We start from the raw sequence: 16,576 nt of genomic DNA, 5'->3' as shown, positions 1-16,576 counted from the left end.
GATATGTGAAACAAGTCATTAAATGATGTTGTATGCCCACGAACAAATCTTTGTAAATATAATTAGGTATCACATGGCCCTGCACAGGGTTGGCTGGAAATTAGATGCATGGGTGGAAGGGAAGCTCTGTTTGTATTGGTGAAGAAGTTAAACAAACATACAGGGCCTAAGTCTTTTTCAAATCAGTTACATATCATTTTAAATTGATTTAACTTACTTTGTTAGGCTCTTTTCATTGCATACATTTCTACTTATCAAAGTAGGAAAATATCTTACTGGAGTTCCATTGCCTTGTTCTGTTTGACTGTCCCAATAAGCCAAGACAGTATGACAGGGAGCCATTACACAATACTCTAGCAGGATCCTGAAACTAAACCAGCTAAATGGAATCCAGCGATTATAATTTTTTGCAAAAAATATTCCTGTGATCCTGTATGTCTTTACGTGAATGCCTTCAAGCGTGATAGAGGCATTCATATTAAATGTGGAAACTTTTAATCATACTGACAACAACAACGCCACGCATTGACTAAAAATAATAAATAAAGTTTTGACATATGTGTACATATTGTAGTTACTATGCGATATTCTTCCTTCCATAGACCTGTGGTGTCTCACAAACGTATGTCAAAGCGCGTCCTTCAGTGTGTGCGATTGGAAAACTTTCCTGCTGCTTGCCGTAGTTATTTGTAAACACGGAAGTTACGTTGCCTCTGTGCTCTATTGTCATGTGCTAAAGAAAATGTTGGGCATCCAGCTATCACAGGAATTGTTTTAGAGCATTTAAACACTCTTACCAATTACCAGTTGGGTCTTAAATGTTTATCAAAGTGTCCATGCAGAGAGAGAAAAATATATAACCACCATTTTCTCTGAAAATGCAAAGATAGCTAGTGTTAGCTAGATACCGTTAGCTTTGCAATTTTCTATAAGGAATGGCAGACAGAAAAGAGAAGACATTTAGGTTTGTGATCGTGGGAGGTGGCATCGCGGGTGTGACATGTGTTGAGCAGGTGAAAAATGAATTGTTAAGTATCACGTAAGGTCTACACAGAATATATCTATGAACCTAGCTTGGTACCTAGGCTGTACTGTAGTGCATGTCCTATAGCTACGATGCATTTACTTTAATCTTCATTGACAGCTGTCATCCCAGATTCCATCAGCTGACGTGGCTCTGATTACAGCAGGTCCCCATATCAAGGCAGTGACCAACTATAAACAGGTCAGGAGGATGATGATGATGATGGTGGTGGTGGAATTGAGGGGAAACATCATACATGCACATATTGCGCACTAAAAACAGACAGGGTTTGTTTCCCACGTAGTCTCTCATACAATTAATATACGTTTATCAGATATTAAAACTTATTTATTTTTTTATGGATATATTCTAGTTTGTATTGATGTGTCAAACACCTGTCCTTCTACACAATTTGCTCTAAATATTCTGTACCCTTTTCTTTTGTTGTCCTTGGCAAGGTGTCCAAGACGCTAGAAGAGTTCGATGTTGAGGAGCGACCATCCAGTGTTTTGGTGGAGAAGTTTCCCAACCTTACTGTCATCCACTCTGCTGTGAAATCACTTGACACACAATCACATGTAAGTAGCTGTTTTGCAGAGTTGAGCAGAAACCGATAGATCTAGATAGTGTGCAAAAATACAATCATTTTGTATTTTATGTTTTGCTGTGTTTAGATAACATGTTGTTTCTGGCTTGGTATTCTAGATTTAATAAGAAATAGGGACTGCTAGTATTATTTGTTTGTAACTAACAACTGTAAATATTAAGCCAACCCTGCTGTAATTCCCCATTAGTTGTTTACTGATTATAATGTTATAATTTCATTACAATTCAGACTGATTTCCTGCAACATATTTCAACAAAGGCTTTTTGGTGACTATTATCAGCCTACTATCGCCATCTTGTGGACATGTGGCTACAGCACGTGGTCAAAGTGCAGTATATAGGGCTGTGATTAGACTATGAGTTTTATATCCAAAATACAACACCAGTGTGTGAAAAGAAACACTACTTTACCAAAGTGAGAAGAGAGAAACTAAAGTCAAAGCTTGATGGGAAAATGAATCTCTACTTCCTGTTCTTTCTATTTGCAGTCTGTGGAAACCGCAGACGGACGGGTTTTCGGTTATGAGAAGCTGTGTATCTGCGGAGGGGGCACACCCAAGCTCCTAACCTGGGACAACCCTTATGTCCTGGGGATACGGGACACAGACAGCGCCCAGGTACAACCCTCTGGGTGTTTGCATAGTTATTGACACGCAGGTCTGAAATTCCTTAAGACACTGAACAAATACAGTGCATCCGGAAAGTATTTACAGCGCTTCACTTTTTCCACATTTTGTTATGTTACAGCCTTATTCCAAAATGGATTAAATTCATTATTTTCCTCAACATTCTATACACAACAACCCATAATGACAAAGTGAAAACTGTTTTTTGCAAATTTTTGCAAATCTATTAAAAATAAAGAACGAAAACATAACATGTACATAAGTATTCACAGCCTTTGCCATGACGCTCAGGTGCATCCTGTTTCCACTGATCATCCTTGAGATGTTTCTACAACTTGAATGGAGTCCACTTGTGCTAAATTCAGTTGATTGGACATGATTTAGAAAGGCACACACCTGTCTATATAAGGTATCACAGTTGACAGTGCATATCAGAGCATAAACCAAGCCATGAAGTCCAAGGAATTATCTGTAGACCTCCGAGACAGAATTGTATCGAGGCACAGATCTGGCGAAGGGTACAGAAAACTTTCTGCAGCATTGAAAGTCCCAATGAGCACAGTGGCCTCCATCATCCGGAAATGGAAGAAGTTTGGAACCACCAGGACTCTTCCTAGAGTTGGCCGCCCAGCCAGACTGAGCGATCGGGGGAGAAGGGCCTTAGTCAGGGAGGTGACCAGGAACCCGACGGTCACTCTGACAGAGCTCCAGTGTTGTTCTATGAAGAGAGGAGAACCTTCCAGAAGGACAACCATCTCTGCAGCACTCCACAAATCAGGCCTGTTTGGTAGAGTGGCCAGACGGAAGCCACTCCTCAGTAAAAAGCACATGACAGCCCGCCTGGAGTTTGCAAAAAGGCACCTGAAGGACTCTCAGACCATGAGAAACAAAATTCTCTGGTCTGATGAAACAAAGATTGAACTCTTTGGCCTGAATGCCAAGCGTCATGTCTGGAGGAAACCAGGCACTGCTCATCACCTGGCCAATACCATCCCTACAGTGAAGCATGGTGGTGGCAGCATCATGCTGTGGGGATGTTTTTCAGCGGGAGGAACTGGGAGACTAGTCAGGATTGAGGGAAAGATGAATGCAGCAATGTACAGAGACATCCTCGATGAAAACATGCTCCAGAGCGCTCTGGACCTCAGACTGGGGCGACGGTTCATCTTCCAACAGGACAACGACCCGAAGCACACAGCCAAGATCACAAAGGAGTGGCTTCGGGACAACTCTGTGAATGTCCTTGAGTGGCCCAGCCAGAGCCCTGACTTGAACCCGATCTCTGGAGAGATCTGAAAATGGCTGTGCACCGACGCTCCCCATCCAACCTGTTGGAACTTGAGAGGTTCTGCAAAGAAGAATGAGAGAAACTGCCCAGAAATAGGTGTGCCAAGCTTGTGGAATCATACCCAAGAAGACTTGAGGCTGTAATTGCTGCCAAAGGTGCTTCAACAAAGTATTGAGCAAAGGCTGTGAATACTTATGTACATGTTATGTTTTCGCTCTTTATTTTTAATAGATTTGCAAACATTTGCAAAAAACAGTTTTCACTTTGTCATTATGGGTTGTTGTGTGTAGAATGTTGAGGAAAATAATGAATTTAATCTATTTTGGAATAAGGCTGTAACATAACAAAATGTGGAAAAAGTGAAGCGCTGTGAATACTTTCCGGATGCACTGTAAGTAACAAGAAAGAACACCCTTCGGCTTTATTTTGTTTGTGTTTTGTGCTGTGTGCCATTTACGTCCTTCCCTGTGAATGTGATGTTTCTGCTATGGTACTGTTGGGATCTGGCCCTAGTCTAGAAGCACCCATGCTCCTTCCTGTCATACAACGTCTGATGGAAACTCCAAGATGAATGACTACACCTCCCAGCACAGCCAAAACTTGATCCTGGCCCCTCATTGGCCATGAAGTGGCCCCCCACTGGGTTCGAGACCTGGTTTATAAGCGAGCAGGAAACGGCATTTGCTCTCTTCCCTCCGGACCTCGTCCTGGCAACAAGAAGATTCACGAGGAGCCGAGCCCTCATCAAACCCTATCAGGTCACATGTCACCTTCGCTGGTCGAACCTACAGACTGTGTTTTATTTTGAGTTTTGGATCCCGTAGTGCGAGAACGGATAACTCCTATGCCCCGTTCTCCCACCCTTTAGTGCACACCTTGCCGGCAAAAGAGGGCAACTAAGCCCCTACAGAGCCGAAGATTTCCGGCCTAAGACGAGCGACTCCCGCACGCCTCCGACGTTAAGAAGATTCCTCTCTGCAGCGAGGTGATCGAGTCTGCGCTAGCTCCGATAGCCGCGCCACCGGGAGCCCTCACCTCCCGAGGACTGAATGATTCCCACCACGGGAAAAGGACCCTGCCGAACGAAGCTTCTCAAAGTAAGAGTTACTGGTATCTGGGCCTAGCTTAGCTTAGTTTAGCATTAGCTTAATTTAGACTATTCGTTTATGTCGTTGTTATTCCTGTATCTTGTTGTGTTAAGTTACTGTCGTGTTATAACGTGTTATTACGCCAGCATCGCGGACCACGGAGTTCCGTTATATTGTGTATTTTCTGCTGTAACCATTCGCATTTGATCCGTCGCTGTTAGTGGATGTGGAGCTTGTGATTCTATCACTTTAAAAACTAAAACTACGGTGGCCGACTCTCGTCTGGCCGACCGAGTTTCGGGGTGATAGGGAGACAAACTCGCGTTTCACCGCAGTGACAAAGATCTGTTTGTTTTGGGGATTCTTTTATTTTGTTTTTGGTTTTATTCTCTCCTCTTTAAATCGGCTCTGCGAGTGAGATCTAGAACCGCAACTATCACCGCAAAAGCGTGCTGTTCCTCACTGCCTCACTACTGCGCAGAGCTCGATTTTCTCTCTCTCTCTCTCTCTCTCTCTCTACTAACCCGCACACACACGTAGTTAGAGCTACTGATTTTGGGTGAACCTCTCAGACTCGTGATTACTTAATCTCTGACCCCTACCCACATGGTACACCGTCCCACGTGGTTCTAGCAGCCACCTCTCCGCCATTTTGGTCGCCGGTCTCTAGACTCACCATCTTGGCCTGTAGGCTCACACGCCCTATTGAGATTAACCACCATCACTGTTGAGTAGGCTCCCCCCTCCCCCTTTCTTTACACACACACACACACACACACACACACACACACATATATTGATACACATATCCTTACCCCACTTTATTCATTTGACTTTAGGTATTAGATATATAATTGTATGATAGTGTTTGTTGATTTTGATAGTACTTGATTTGATCATTTATTGTTTGATTTAATAAACTCTGTTATATTTTAAAGAGCAGTCGTCTGTGATTACTTGTGCATATGTGTGTAATAATAACTGGATGTAGTGGCCTGTGCTCGAACTTAAACCTTCACTTTCACTCTGAATGTGTAATAGTACTCAGACTGTTGACATTATGAGTGAACGCTAATTATGAGACTTAGTTTTATTGTTTGGTTATTGGTCCCTGTTCACAGGGTGGTGCCCCGTTGTTATTAATAATCATTAATAATTGTTACTGACATTAATATTTCTATTGATGTCAAGAATTTAATTTCTTAGATGCTGATAAACCAAACACGCTCCTCTACGTTCTCAACATATTGGTGCCCCGTGTGAGGCCACGTTATTCCAGTTTTATTGCAGTACGTATGCACACTAATCCATAGTATACCTTCGAATAATTTTGAATAATTTCTGAATAATTAATTTTCTCAAGAAAATTTAGTTATTTAATTTTCCTTTGAATAATCCAAACTTCTACAAATTATTTTCCAAAATAGTTTGATTTTTGATATTCCAATCTTCTCTGATTTTAATTCCAGTTTTAATTTCGATTTTAATTTTGATTTTGGTATTGAATTTTAATTTTTAATTCAAATTTTGATTTTGAATTTCGATTTTGGTATTGAATTTTAATTCGAATTCTGGTTCTGAATTTTAAAGTTAATTTTAAATTTTGATTTAAATTTTAAATTTTGATGTTGGATTTTAAATTTAAATTTTAATTCTAGTTTTGATTTTTGGTTTAAAATTTTATTTCACTTCCCTTCCAGGTTAAATTATTCGTTTCAGTTCCTAAACTAACAGTCAGCTGTGTTTAGTAGATTTGATCGTTTATTTGTAATACCAACACTTTGTTTTGTTTTTCTTAATCCCTCAAAGAAAGTTACACACAGCTGTCACAGGCCAGAAGTGCTAAAACCACATTAGCATTTTTCGTGTACCTTTGGTTGCAAAGCAGTAGTTAATACCTCAGAGTAGTATAGTAGAAATTGTAAGTCACAGAACTAGGCATTTCACTGTGCGCCTGCATTAACCGTAAACACTACCAGTCTCTTTCTAACAGTAGGGAATTGATAACCACTGAGAGTTGCGTTCACTGAGAAAGAGAATGAGCGACAACAAACCCCCTACGCCTGGAGCTGTAGCTCCAGAAGATGCCGCATTACGAGATGCGGTGGCCGATGTCCTCAAACTCACGACAGCTGAGAGAGAGTACTTTGGTAAATACAACACTGTTGTATGTGAGGAGCAATTAGAGGAGTTAGTGGCTTATGTAAACAACCCGGCCGGAAAGCCACAGCGCCTGATTCAGGACGTGATTGGAGCAATGCTCCTCACCTACCACCAGAAGATGCAGCTGCAAGCTGCCCAAACCCGAGAGCAGAGTGATGAGCTACAACGCAAAATCCGTGCTTTCCAAATAGAAGTCAAGCAGTTGGGAAACGACTGTCGAACTCTTCAGTCAGAAAATAGCAGCCTGCGCCGGGATCTCAGGGAGGTCCACGCAGAGCTCTCTAAGACATTAGAGAGTAATGACAGATTGAAAACGCTTCAAAATACTCAGAGAAATCCCAATACCAGGCATGAAGGAACTCCAGAAACCCCGGTAAGTACTGCTAACCCCAATTTAGCCTCTCATGCCACCATTTTGGATAGCTACAGGGCCCCTCAGCCCAGTCACCTCTTGGACTCAGCCGTCTCATTCCCCGAGAGTCGAACCACCTTGCGGTTTGGCCGAACGGGATCCCCAACCAGGGGAAGAGACGACCAATACCAGGTCCTAGGCGGCCCAAGTGGTTTCAAAACCACATCGACCGGCGAACGATACCCTCCACGCCGTTCGCGTGGGCAACAAGAACGTACCCCATCCCCCTTACGGAGGGAAGATGGTCGTCCTTGTCGCCCTCGCAGCGAGTATGGAGACTCAGACGACTCGGATGGCCCAGGCCCCATCGGCGCAGAGGGCCTGCGTACCCGGCAGATTGAGTCTCTTGCAAAAGATGTAGAGCGTTTCGATCCCGGTAACCGTGAGTCGAGCATTGATGACTATCTAAGGGAGATCGATCGCTGCCTCCTCGACCTATCGCGCCCCTCATCGCGTGAAAAACTCAAACTAATATGGAAGACCACGGCTCGAAGTGTCCACGTTTTCATGGAAACGCTCCAGCCGGGAATCCGCGACCGCTACTCGAGCCTCTGTCAGGCTCTCAGGGAGGAGTACTCCCTGTACCCCGACCCAGCTTCTGCCACCCTCGGCGCCTTTGCCATTTCTCAGGGAAGGTTAGAGGCCCCGAGAGATTACTTCAGGCGTTTGAGGTCTGCGTACTTCCAGGGACGTAACGCCCCCGGTCTAGAGGAAGACCAAGCCTTCAAGTCGTTATTCCTGCACAACCTCCATGACAGTGTGAGATACGATGTTACTATGCATTGCAGAACAAGTAACCTCACCATGCCAGAGATTAGAAAGTACGCGCAACTTGCATGGGAGACACGCGGCCGACCGACGAAGAGGCACGATGACACCGCCAGAGTCCTGGGGATCCAACAGTCGGGAGACTCCGACCTAGCGCTGGAAGGCAACGAGAGGCCACGCCCCAGGGAGCCTCGGCCACCCCCCAGGAACCCACAACCGTGGCGGTCGGAGAACCAACGACCATGGCGGTCTGAGGACCAACGGAACCAGGGGGGTGAAAGACACCCGCAAGGTCAAAATCCGGTAAGGCCATGGCAGCAACCTACATCGCATCCAAAAAGGAGGTTTGAACGCAATCCTCCACCACCAGGTAGGTACAACGGGAGGGCTCACAACCTCCCCGAGGGGGAAAGCGAGAAGCCCGAGCTGGAGAGCCTAATCCGCAAATATGTGCAAGAGGCAGTCAAGCAGTTGGAGATGGCGAAACCCCAGGGAATGCCACCAGACTCGCCAGAAAAACCGACACCAACTCGCAGCCCACCTGACTAAGCCAAGTGACCTTCCCCTCTGCTGCTAAAGTCTACTTTGTAGGTTGGGGAAGAGGACTCAGCACACTCCCGGAAACAGACACTCCCGATTTCTCCCCCCGTTCTTTAACCGTCTTGGATGACCTTGCTCGCAAAGGCAATGCCCGTTGTGTATATATATTTCCGTCGTACTGGGGGGCCATAACACTCTTGCTCTACTCGATTCCGGGTCAGAAACGAGCCTAATGTGTTCCCCCACCTTTCGCATACACCTCTAGGGTACCACAACCTTAGAGGCCCTTCTAGCACCCTAGTTCGGAAAATCCTCTGTCAGCTAAGCCTTGTTTATCCTGCTCTGTCAGCATGATCCACCTCCAGTTCAACGAAGCCACCGCCTTCTTTCGGCCGAGTCATCGCCCGGGCATGTCATCTTGCCAGTGCCGCCGGGGACAGAAGTGCACAAGGTTTTCTTCCAGCTCCTGCCCCGCTTTAGGGAACTGAACTTGATTTGCACGGGGGACCTGTCTCCATCTCTAATTAGGGGGGAGGGGCGGGGGAAATGTCACCATTGCCCGCCACGACACACTACAGAATGAAGCCGTTCGCGACGCTTCCCTGAGTGCTGGCGGTGACGTGGTGGTATGCACCCTCGCCACTTGAACAGCTTGAGGGGGGAAGGCTCTGACAACAGAAACGTAGAGGGATGCACTTCGCAGGGAGTGCAACTCGCCAATCTAGCCAGTGTTGAAACCAACCAGAAAATCCGGCTTACCATTGACTACTAACGTTTAACTGCATGCTTCAACTCGCCCTGTAGGCATGCACTAACCGCTAACAAATCCAACTTCAACCAGAACAGTTACAATACCTGAAAAACTTTCATTGTGACTGTAAACTTATGCTCCACTCTCATAACCCTTTGCATGCTTTAGAGACTCTACCAGAAGTGACCAAGGAAGACATGACCTATGCCGTAGCAGTCAGATTTAATGCAGGACCTCATCAGAGAACAGCTCATCTGTCAACAGCTTGAGCCGCTCTAAACCCCAGCCTAGCTGGTCACCCTAGACCGTGTTAACAAAATCTGTAAATCTGCTACCACTACTGTTATGCAACCCTCACAGGTACCTCTGGCCTATAGTCTTGGCAGCGCAATTCCAATAGATCCTAAAACTTAGACATAGAACTCGCTCTAATTCTACCGATTAGAGGGAGATAAACGCACATATTATGTACAAATACATCCAGAAGCTACAGACCAGACTGGATTCCCTCCTATTCGTAACCCCACGTTTTAACCAACCTGCGACTGTTCCGCCGACGGACTCCAGTCCCGTCTAGGAGTAGAACCAGTAACCACTGTTTCCCCCTCATCTGCTTCTATTCTTTCTACTCTTCTCTCTTTTGTGTTTTGTTTTGTTTTATTTGGGTTGTTACTTTCTTTGACACTATACCGCAATGCTAGGATTATCACAAAATCATGATTAGCGATTGAATTATTTGGGAATAATGTTTTTGCTCACCTATGATTTGAATTGTGTATGATGGTAGACGTAGGTAAATGTAGTTAAAGTCATCTGCCCAGATGCCACCTTAGTCATCAGCCCAGATACCAATGACTCAGATACCGATAACTCTGAACTCTATGAACTCTGAACTCTGAACACTGACTGTTTTAACCACTGCTTTTGGTTCCCGGAATACTTGGACTGTCTAACCTCTTCAGGTTCCTGGAATACATGGACAGTGTGATACCACATGGATGCACGTGCCAGCCCTTGGTTTGCTCTAAAGACCGTGGCCAGCACCCCGCTCTTCAGACCAAAGGGGGGATGTTGGGATCTGGCCCTAGTCTAGAAGCACCCATGCTCCTTCCTGTCATACAACGTCTGATGGAAACTCCAAGATGAATGACTACACCTCCCAGCACAGCCAAAACTTGATCCTGGCCCCTCATTGGCCATGAAGTGGCCCCCCACTGGGTTCGAGACCTGGTTTATAAGCGAGCAGGAAACGGCATTCGCTCTCTTCCCTCCGGACCTCGTCCTGGCAACAAGAAGATTCACGAGGAGCCGAGCCCTCATCAAACCCTATCAGGTCACATGTCACCTTCGCTGGTCGAACCTACAGACTGTGTTTTATTTTGAGTTTTGGATCCCGTAGTGCGAGAACGGATAACTCCTATGCCCCGTTCTCCCACCCTTTAGTGCACACCTTGCCGGCAAAAGAGGGCAACTAAGCCCCTACAGAGCCGAAGATTTCCGGCCTAAGACGAGCGACTCCCGCACGCCTCCGACGTTAAGAAGATTCCTCTCTGCAGCGAGGTGATCGAGTCTGCGCTAGCTCCGATAGCCGCGCCACCGGGAGCCCTCACCTCCCGAGGACTGAATGATTCCCACCACGGGAAAAGGACCCTGCCGAACGAAGCTTCTCAAAGTAAGAGTTACTGGTATCTGGGCCTAGCTTAGCTTAGCTTAGCATTAGCTTAATTTAGACTATTCGTTTATGTCGTTGTTATTCCTGTATCTTGTTGTGTTAAGTTACTGTCGTGTTATAACGTGTTATTACGCCAGCATCGCGGACCACGGAGTTCCGTTATATTGTGTATTTTCTGCTGTAACCGTTCGCATTTGATCCGTCGCTGTTAGTGGATGTGGAGCTTGTGATTCTATCACTTTAAAAACTAAAACTACGGTGGCCGACTCTCGTCTGGCCAACCGAGTTTCGGGGTGATAGGGAGACAAACTCGCATTTCACCGCAGTGACAAAGATCTGTTTGTTTTGGGGATTCTTTTATTTTGTTTTTGGTTTTATTCTCTCCTCTTTAAATCGGCTCTGCGAGTGAGATCTAGAACCGCAACTATCACCGCAAAAGCGTGCTGTTCCTCACTGCCTCACTACTGCGCAGAGCTCGATTTTCTCTCTCTCTCTCTCTCTCTCTCTCTACTAACCCGCACACACACGTAGTTAGAGCTACTGATTTTGGGTGAACCTCTCAGACTCGTGATTACTTAATCTCTGACCCCTACCCACATGGTACACCGTCCCACGTGGTTCTAGCAGCCACCTCTCCGCCATTTTGGTCGCCGGTCTCTAGACTCACCATCTTGGCCTGTAGGCTCACACGCCCTATTGAGATTAACCACCATCACTGTTGAGTAGGCTCCCCCCTCCCCCTTTCTTTACACACACACACACACACACACACACACACACATATATTGATACACATATCCTTACCCCACTTTATTCATTTGACTTTAGGTATTAGATATATAATTGTATGATAGTGTTTGTTGATTTTGATAGTACTTGATTTGATCATTTATTGTTTGATTTAATAAACTCTGTTATATTTTAAAGAGCAGTCGTCTGTGATTACTTGTGCATATGTGTGTAATAATAACTGGATGTAGTGGCCTGTGCTCGAACTTAAACCTTCACTTTCACTCTGAATGTGTAATAGTACTCAGACTGTTGACATTATGAGTGAACGCTAATTATGAGACTTAGTTTTATTGTTTGGTTATTGGTCCCTGTTCACAGGGTGGTGCCCCGTTGTTATTAATAATCATTAATAATTGTTACTGACATTAATATTTCTATTGATGTCAAGAATTTAATTTCTTAGATGCTGATAAACCAAACACGCTCCTCTACGTTCCCAACAGTACAGTACATTCCACAGCACTGGGCCTCTCCGCAAAAGTACATCCAGTAACATTTCAACAACTCCAACTGCTCCAGTATCTGTTGCATTTGTTTAAAGCATGAAGGTAATAACATAATGGATATAGTTCTATCATTTGAATGTAGACATTATCTAGAAACGGTGAAAACAACACATAACAGCGGTTAAGGGGTCAGGGGTTAAACAAAACAAAAATAAATACACATGTTGATGCTTAACAGTTTCCCATGTTTTTGTGTTTCAGCATCTTCAAAAGCAGTTATCCAGCGCAAAGAGAATCGTTGTTGTTGGCAATGGTGGGATTGCCCTGGAATTAGTGTAAGTAAACTATAACCAAAATACTAAAACAAAAGTTTCATGTATTACTTTTTCGGACATGTGTGATTGGGTTCCTATGTCTCTGTCATACTTATTCAAATTGAAATGTTTACGTTCTTCCATCTAAAGAGCATTGAGCCAATATGAAACCCCTTCATAAAACGTTAGCGCCATGTTCAGAGATTATTCACTCTGTCCAGTCACTCCGTGTCTCTGAACATCTTCTCTATAGGTATGAAGTGGAGGGCTGCGAGGTGATCTGGGCTGTGAAGGACAAGGCCATAGGAAACACCTTCTTTGACGCCGGGGCAGCACAGTTCCTCATTCCATCACTGGAGGTGGACAAATCAGGAAAAGCTGCTCCCTGTAAGAGACCTCGCTACACCACAGAGGAACCAGGACCAGGAGCGTCCCAGACCTTCACAGCAGGTCTTCATTTTATTTTTATTCAAATGTATTGCACGTAAATATCCTCGTTTTCTTTCCTGCTACAGTAGCATCTGTCCCAACATGATGATATTCTTGTTTTTGTGTGTTCATTTCAAGATAAAAACGCACGAAGGCATGGTTCTGGTCCTACAGAGGCTGGCAGTGCCCTCGGTCCAGACTGGCACGAGGGAATAGTTCTACGAGGAGCAGAGCAGGTGAGATAGTGTGTCCGCCTTTGTTACTGAGAGCCTCTGTGCCAATCCTCAAGCACGGTGGTCAGCTAAGGAAGTTTATTTGTGTAGATGCCACCGTCTGCATGTCTTCACCTTCTGTTATGTTACACCTTCCTCCTCTCCTCCTGGCTCACCTCCCTCTGCTGGCGTGTGCTCAGCTGTCCCGCAGAGTTTCACTGGAATACCAGTGTGAGGTGGAAAAGATCTTCACCTCTGCGGAGCTGCTCAATTCCCCTCAGCAAACACTCAGACCTGAGAACGGTGAGAACTAGACCGGCTGCTCGGATTTGACCTGTGACTCATCCTTCCCTCGCTCCCTTTTTTCTCCCCCCTCCAACTTTTCACCCCTTGAGCTTTTCTCTCTCCTCAGGAGGATCCTGGCCAGTTTACATCAAGCTGACAAATGGAAAAACATTTGGCTGTGATTTTGTTGTCAGTGCCACCGGTGTCGTGCCGAACACTGAGCCATTTCTCCACGGCAACAATGTAAGTAAACTCACCCGTGTCATATTTGCTTTAGGGTACCTTTGTAGTTTTCTATGAGATTCAAGTAATTCCTGTTGTTTCTTATTCATCATATGGTCACACAGCTGACCAGCTAGTTAGAAAAGCACATCAAGTGGCAAATCAGGACTAAATTTGTTCATTGACCATTAGGTCTGCGAAGGCAGCCCTCTTGTACTCTTTTAATTGCTACAGCACTGCAATTCTGCCTCTTCTTGTACACAGTCTGAGGTTATGTAATGCAGCGGGGTATTGAGGCCTCTAGATATCACAAAAGGACAGATCAACTTTTATCAATTCAATAGTGTTGAATTCCCTTTGGAAAGCCTTTTCCCCCTCAAAACGACTGTGCATTTTACAGGAAAGAGTTTGCTAATTACTTTGTTTTACCCATTTGTGAACATTTAGTATTAATTATACTTTGGTTCGTAATGCTGATTTTGTTTTGGGGGGGGCTTTACGTATTTAGTTTGCACTGGCAGACGATGGCGGGCTGCAGGTAGATGACCACATGATGACATCAGAGCCAGATGTGTATGCTGCAGGAGACGTGTGCACTGCATGCTGGGAACACAGCGCACTGTGGCAGCAGGTAAACTAAGTGGCAAGTCATTGCATGACAGCCTGTGTTATTCCTCAGACTTTGCACCTTTAGAAACTGCAGTACGAAGGATAGCGCCTGATTGCAAATTGTTTAAAGCGACCAAACTGATTTTGTCATCAGTCATTAAACACATGAACTGAAAATCTTTTACTAGAGTTGAAGGACAAACCTGATATCCTTGATATAACTTAATAAGTAGTTTACACACAAACTGTACTGAATAATTTATACATAGGATAGCATTGAAAATGGGTATGGAAACTGTGAAAATATACAAGATTCTAACTTATTTTGGCCTGTAAAAAAGGCCATTTTGTCTTGAAATGAGTCAGTTTAGGCAGTCAAGAAAACGGGCTTGTTTCAGTCCCCTGGCACTGATCGATCATCAGGGGGTTAGAAGAGTCCATATGCTAAGGTTTGTGCATGAGGAGTGAGATTGGTTAGGGTCAGGGTAAGCTAATCAGGGGAAGAGTGGGAGCAGAGTAAGACGTTCTGTGGCCACAATCTAGCATCTACCAAAAGACAGTGTTGTACTTCCTCTATAGATTTGAATCTCATACTGTGTGTGTGTGTGTGTGTGTGTGTGTGTGTGTGTGTGTGTGTGTGTGTGTGTGTGTGTGTGTGTGTGTGTGTGTGTGTGTGTGTGTGTGTGTGTGTGTGTGTGTGTGTGTGTAGATGCGTTTGTGGACGCAGGCCCGTCAGATGGGCTGGTACGCCGGCCGCTGCATGGCGGCACACGTCTTGTCTGAACCAATAGAATTAGACTTCTGCTTCGAACTCTTCTCACACATCACCAAATTCTTCAACTACAAGGTGCATGACTTTTTTACTGCAGGGGGGGGGGGGGTCTGTTTAAATAATAACAAAAATGTTAATCATCTACTGTGCAAATTATAACTGGTTACTTTCAAGACCCTTCAAGGTCATTTTAGTGTCTCTACCTCTTGGCTCAGTCACGCTGTGCATTTACACAACTTCCTCTCTGCTGCTCATTCCACAGGTGGTCCTGCTGGGGAAGTTTAATGGGCAGGGGCTGGGGCCCGACCACGAGCTGCTGTTACGCTGTACCAAAGGCCAGGAGTATGTCAAGGTGATACTGACGAGAAAGTCCACGCACCCACGCTCTCGTGTGTTAGTGTACCCAGTGTTATTTAACAACCAAAAATGCTTCACTTACATCAAAAAGGGATTTACTTTAGGACATAAATGAATGCCTGTTATGTAAGCAGTACCAAAATCACATGTTGGTGATGTCATCTCTCTCTCTCTCTCTCTCTCTCTCTCTCTCTCTCTCTCTCTCTCTCTCTCTCTCTCTCTCATTTCTACCCTGTGCTCTGTCTAATAAAGGTGAAAATGCCCCTAAAATAATCTTAAGAATCACAAGTTGCTTGGCTGCTGTTAGACATTCTTGTAGTAGCCAGTTGCATCTGGAAAATGTCCCGCTTGAATTTTTGTAGCTGTGTGAAAGAAACCACTGTTTTTCTGTGGGTATGATTCAATGCTGCTAATGAGCCGGAAGCAAAACCCTGATCAGCTGGTTATTTGTTGAACTTGTAAAGGGACAGCATCTGTGGATGTCGTCATGTCATCAGAGTAATTTCATCCCCCCCCCCCCACCGGAGAGATCATGAAGTCCAGCATCCGATCTCACACGATTTACCCCTGTGTGTCTGTTCCAGGTCGTTCTCAGTGGAGGTAGGATGGTGGGAGCAGTGCTAATCGGGGAAACAGACCTGGAAGAGACCTTTGAGAACCTGATCCTCAACCAGATGGATCTGACCCCGTACGGAGAGGAGCTGCTCAACCCCAACATTGATATCGAGGACTACTTCGACTGAGCATGAGGGGTTTGATTCAGCAACTTGTTTGGGCCTGACGAATGTCTAAAGGGCATGAGAAGGAAATGTGCATTCTGTCATTTCCATTTTTTTTTATTGGCAATGAGAAGAAGCTGTCTGATGAAGTAGCAATTGTCTTGGTTCTTATCAACACACTTGTAAATGAATGAATATATTTTTCCTTTAAAATAAATTATTTTCAAAACACCATAACTAGCACTTGAGTGATGTGACTAGAAAAGCCTTTTTCATTTAGTCGAAGCATGAATGCAAATCCATCTCTTATATATCTGAGTTGCAGGTAAGAGACACTGACACTTTTTTACCCAGAATAATGGGATACGTTCAGCAATACAGGAAGGTAAAGAAAGATAATCCTTTTGTTGCCATGTTGTCTTAGCGATCCGTGATCAAATTTCAACCTAAATAGCAACCACGGCTCCTCCTGTGCCTCAGC

The 16,576-nt window shown here is 44.8% G+C and overlaps 1 protein-coding gene across 1 annotated transcript; it reads left to right on the top strand.

Annotated features, from left to right (window-relative positions):
- Positions 1–703: 703 nt before the first annotated feature.
- On the top strand, positions 704–16,332 carry pyroxd1 (pyridine nucleotide-disulphide oxidoreductase domain 1). Its single transcript, XM_076111639.1, has 13 exons — positions 704–1,013; positions 1,145–1,225; positions 1,483–1,602; positions 2,119–2,247; positions 12,438–12,511; positions 12,744–12,940; positions 13,058–13,155; positions 13,332–13,434; positions 13,544–13,659; positions 14,147–14,269; positions 14,957–15,094; positions 15,282–15,371; positions 15,961–16,332. Exons 1-13 carry the CDS (start codon positions 936–938, stop codon positions 16,117–16,119), a joined length of 1,506 nt encoding a protein of 501 aa, XP_075967754.1. The 5' UTR covers positions 704–935; the 3' UTR covers positions 16,120–16,332.
- Positions 16,333–16,576: the final 244 nt, after the last annotated feature.

The sequence above is a fragment of the Anarhichas minor genome, unplaced genomic scaffold (genome assembly GCF_050575085.1).
Source record: "Anarhichas minor isolate MPS153535 unplaced genomic scaffold, ASM5057508v1 ptg000045l, whole genome shotgun sequence".
NCBI lineage: Eukaryota > Metazoa > Chordata > Actinopteri > Perciformes > Anarhichadidae > Anarhichas > Anarhichas minor.
This window is presented reverse-complemented; position numbering and strand designations above follow the sequence as displayed.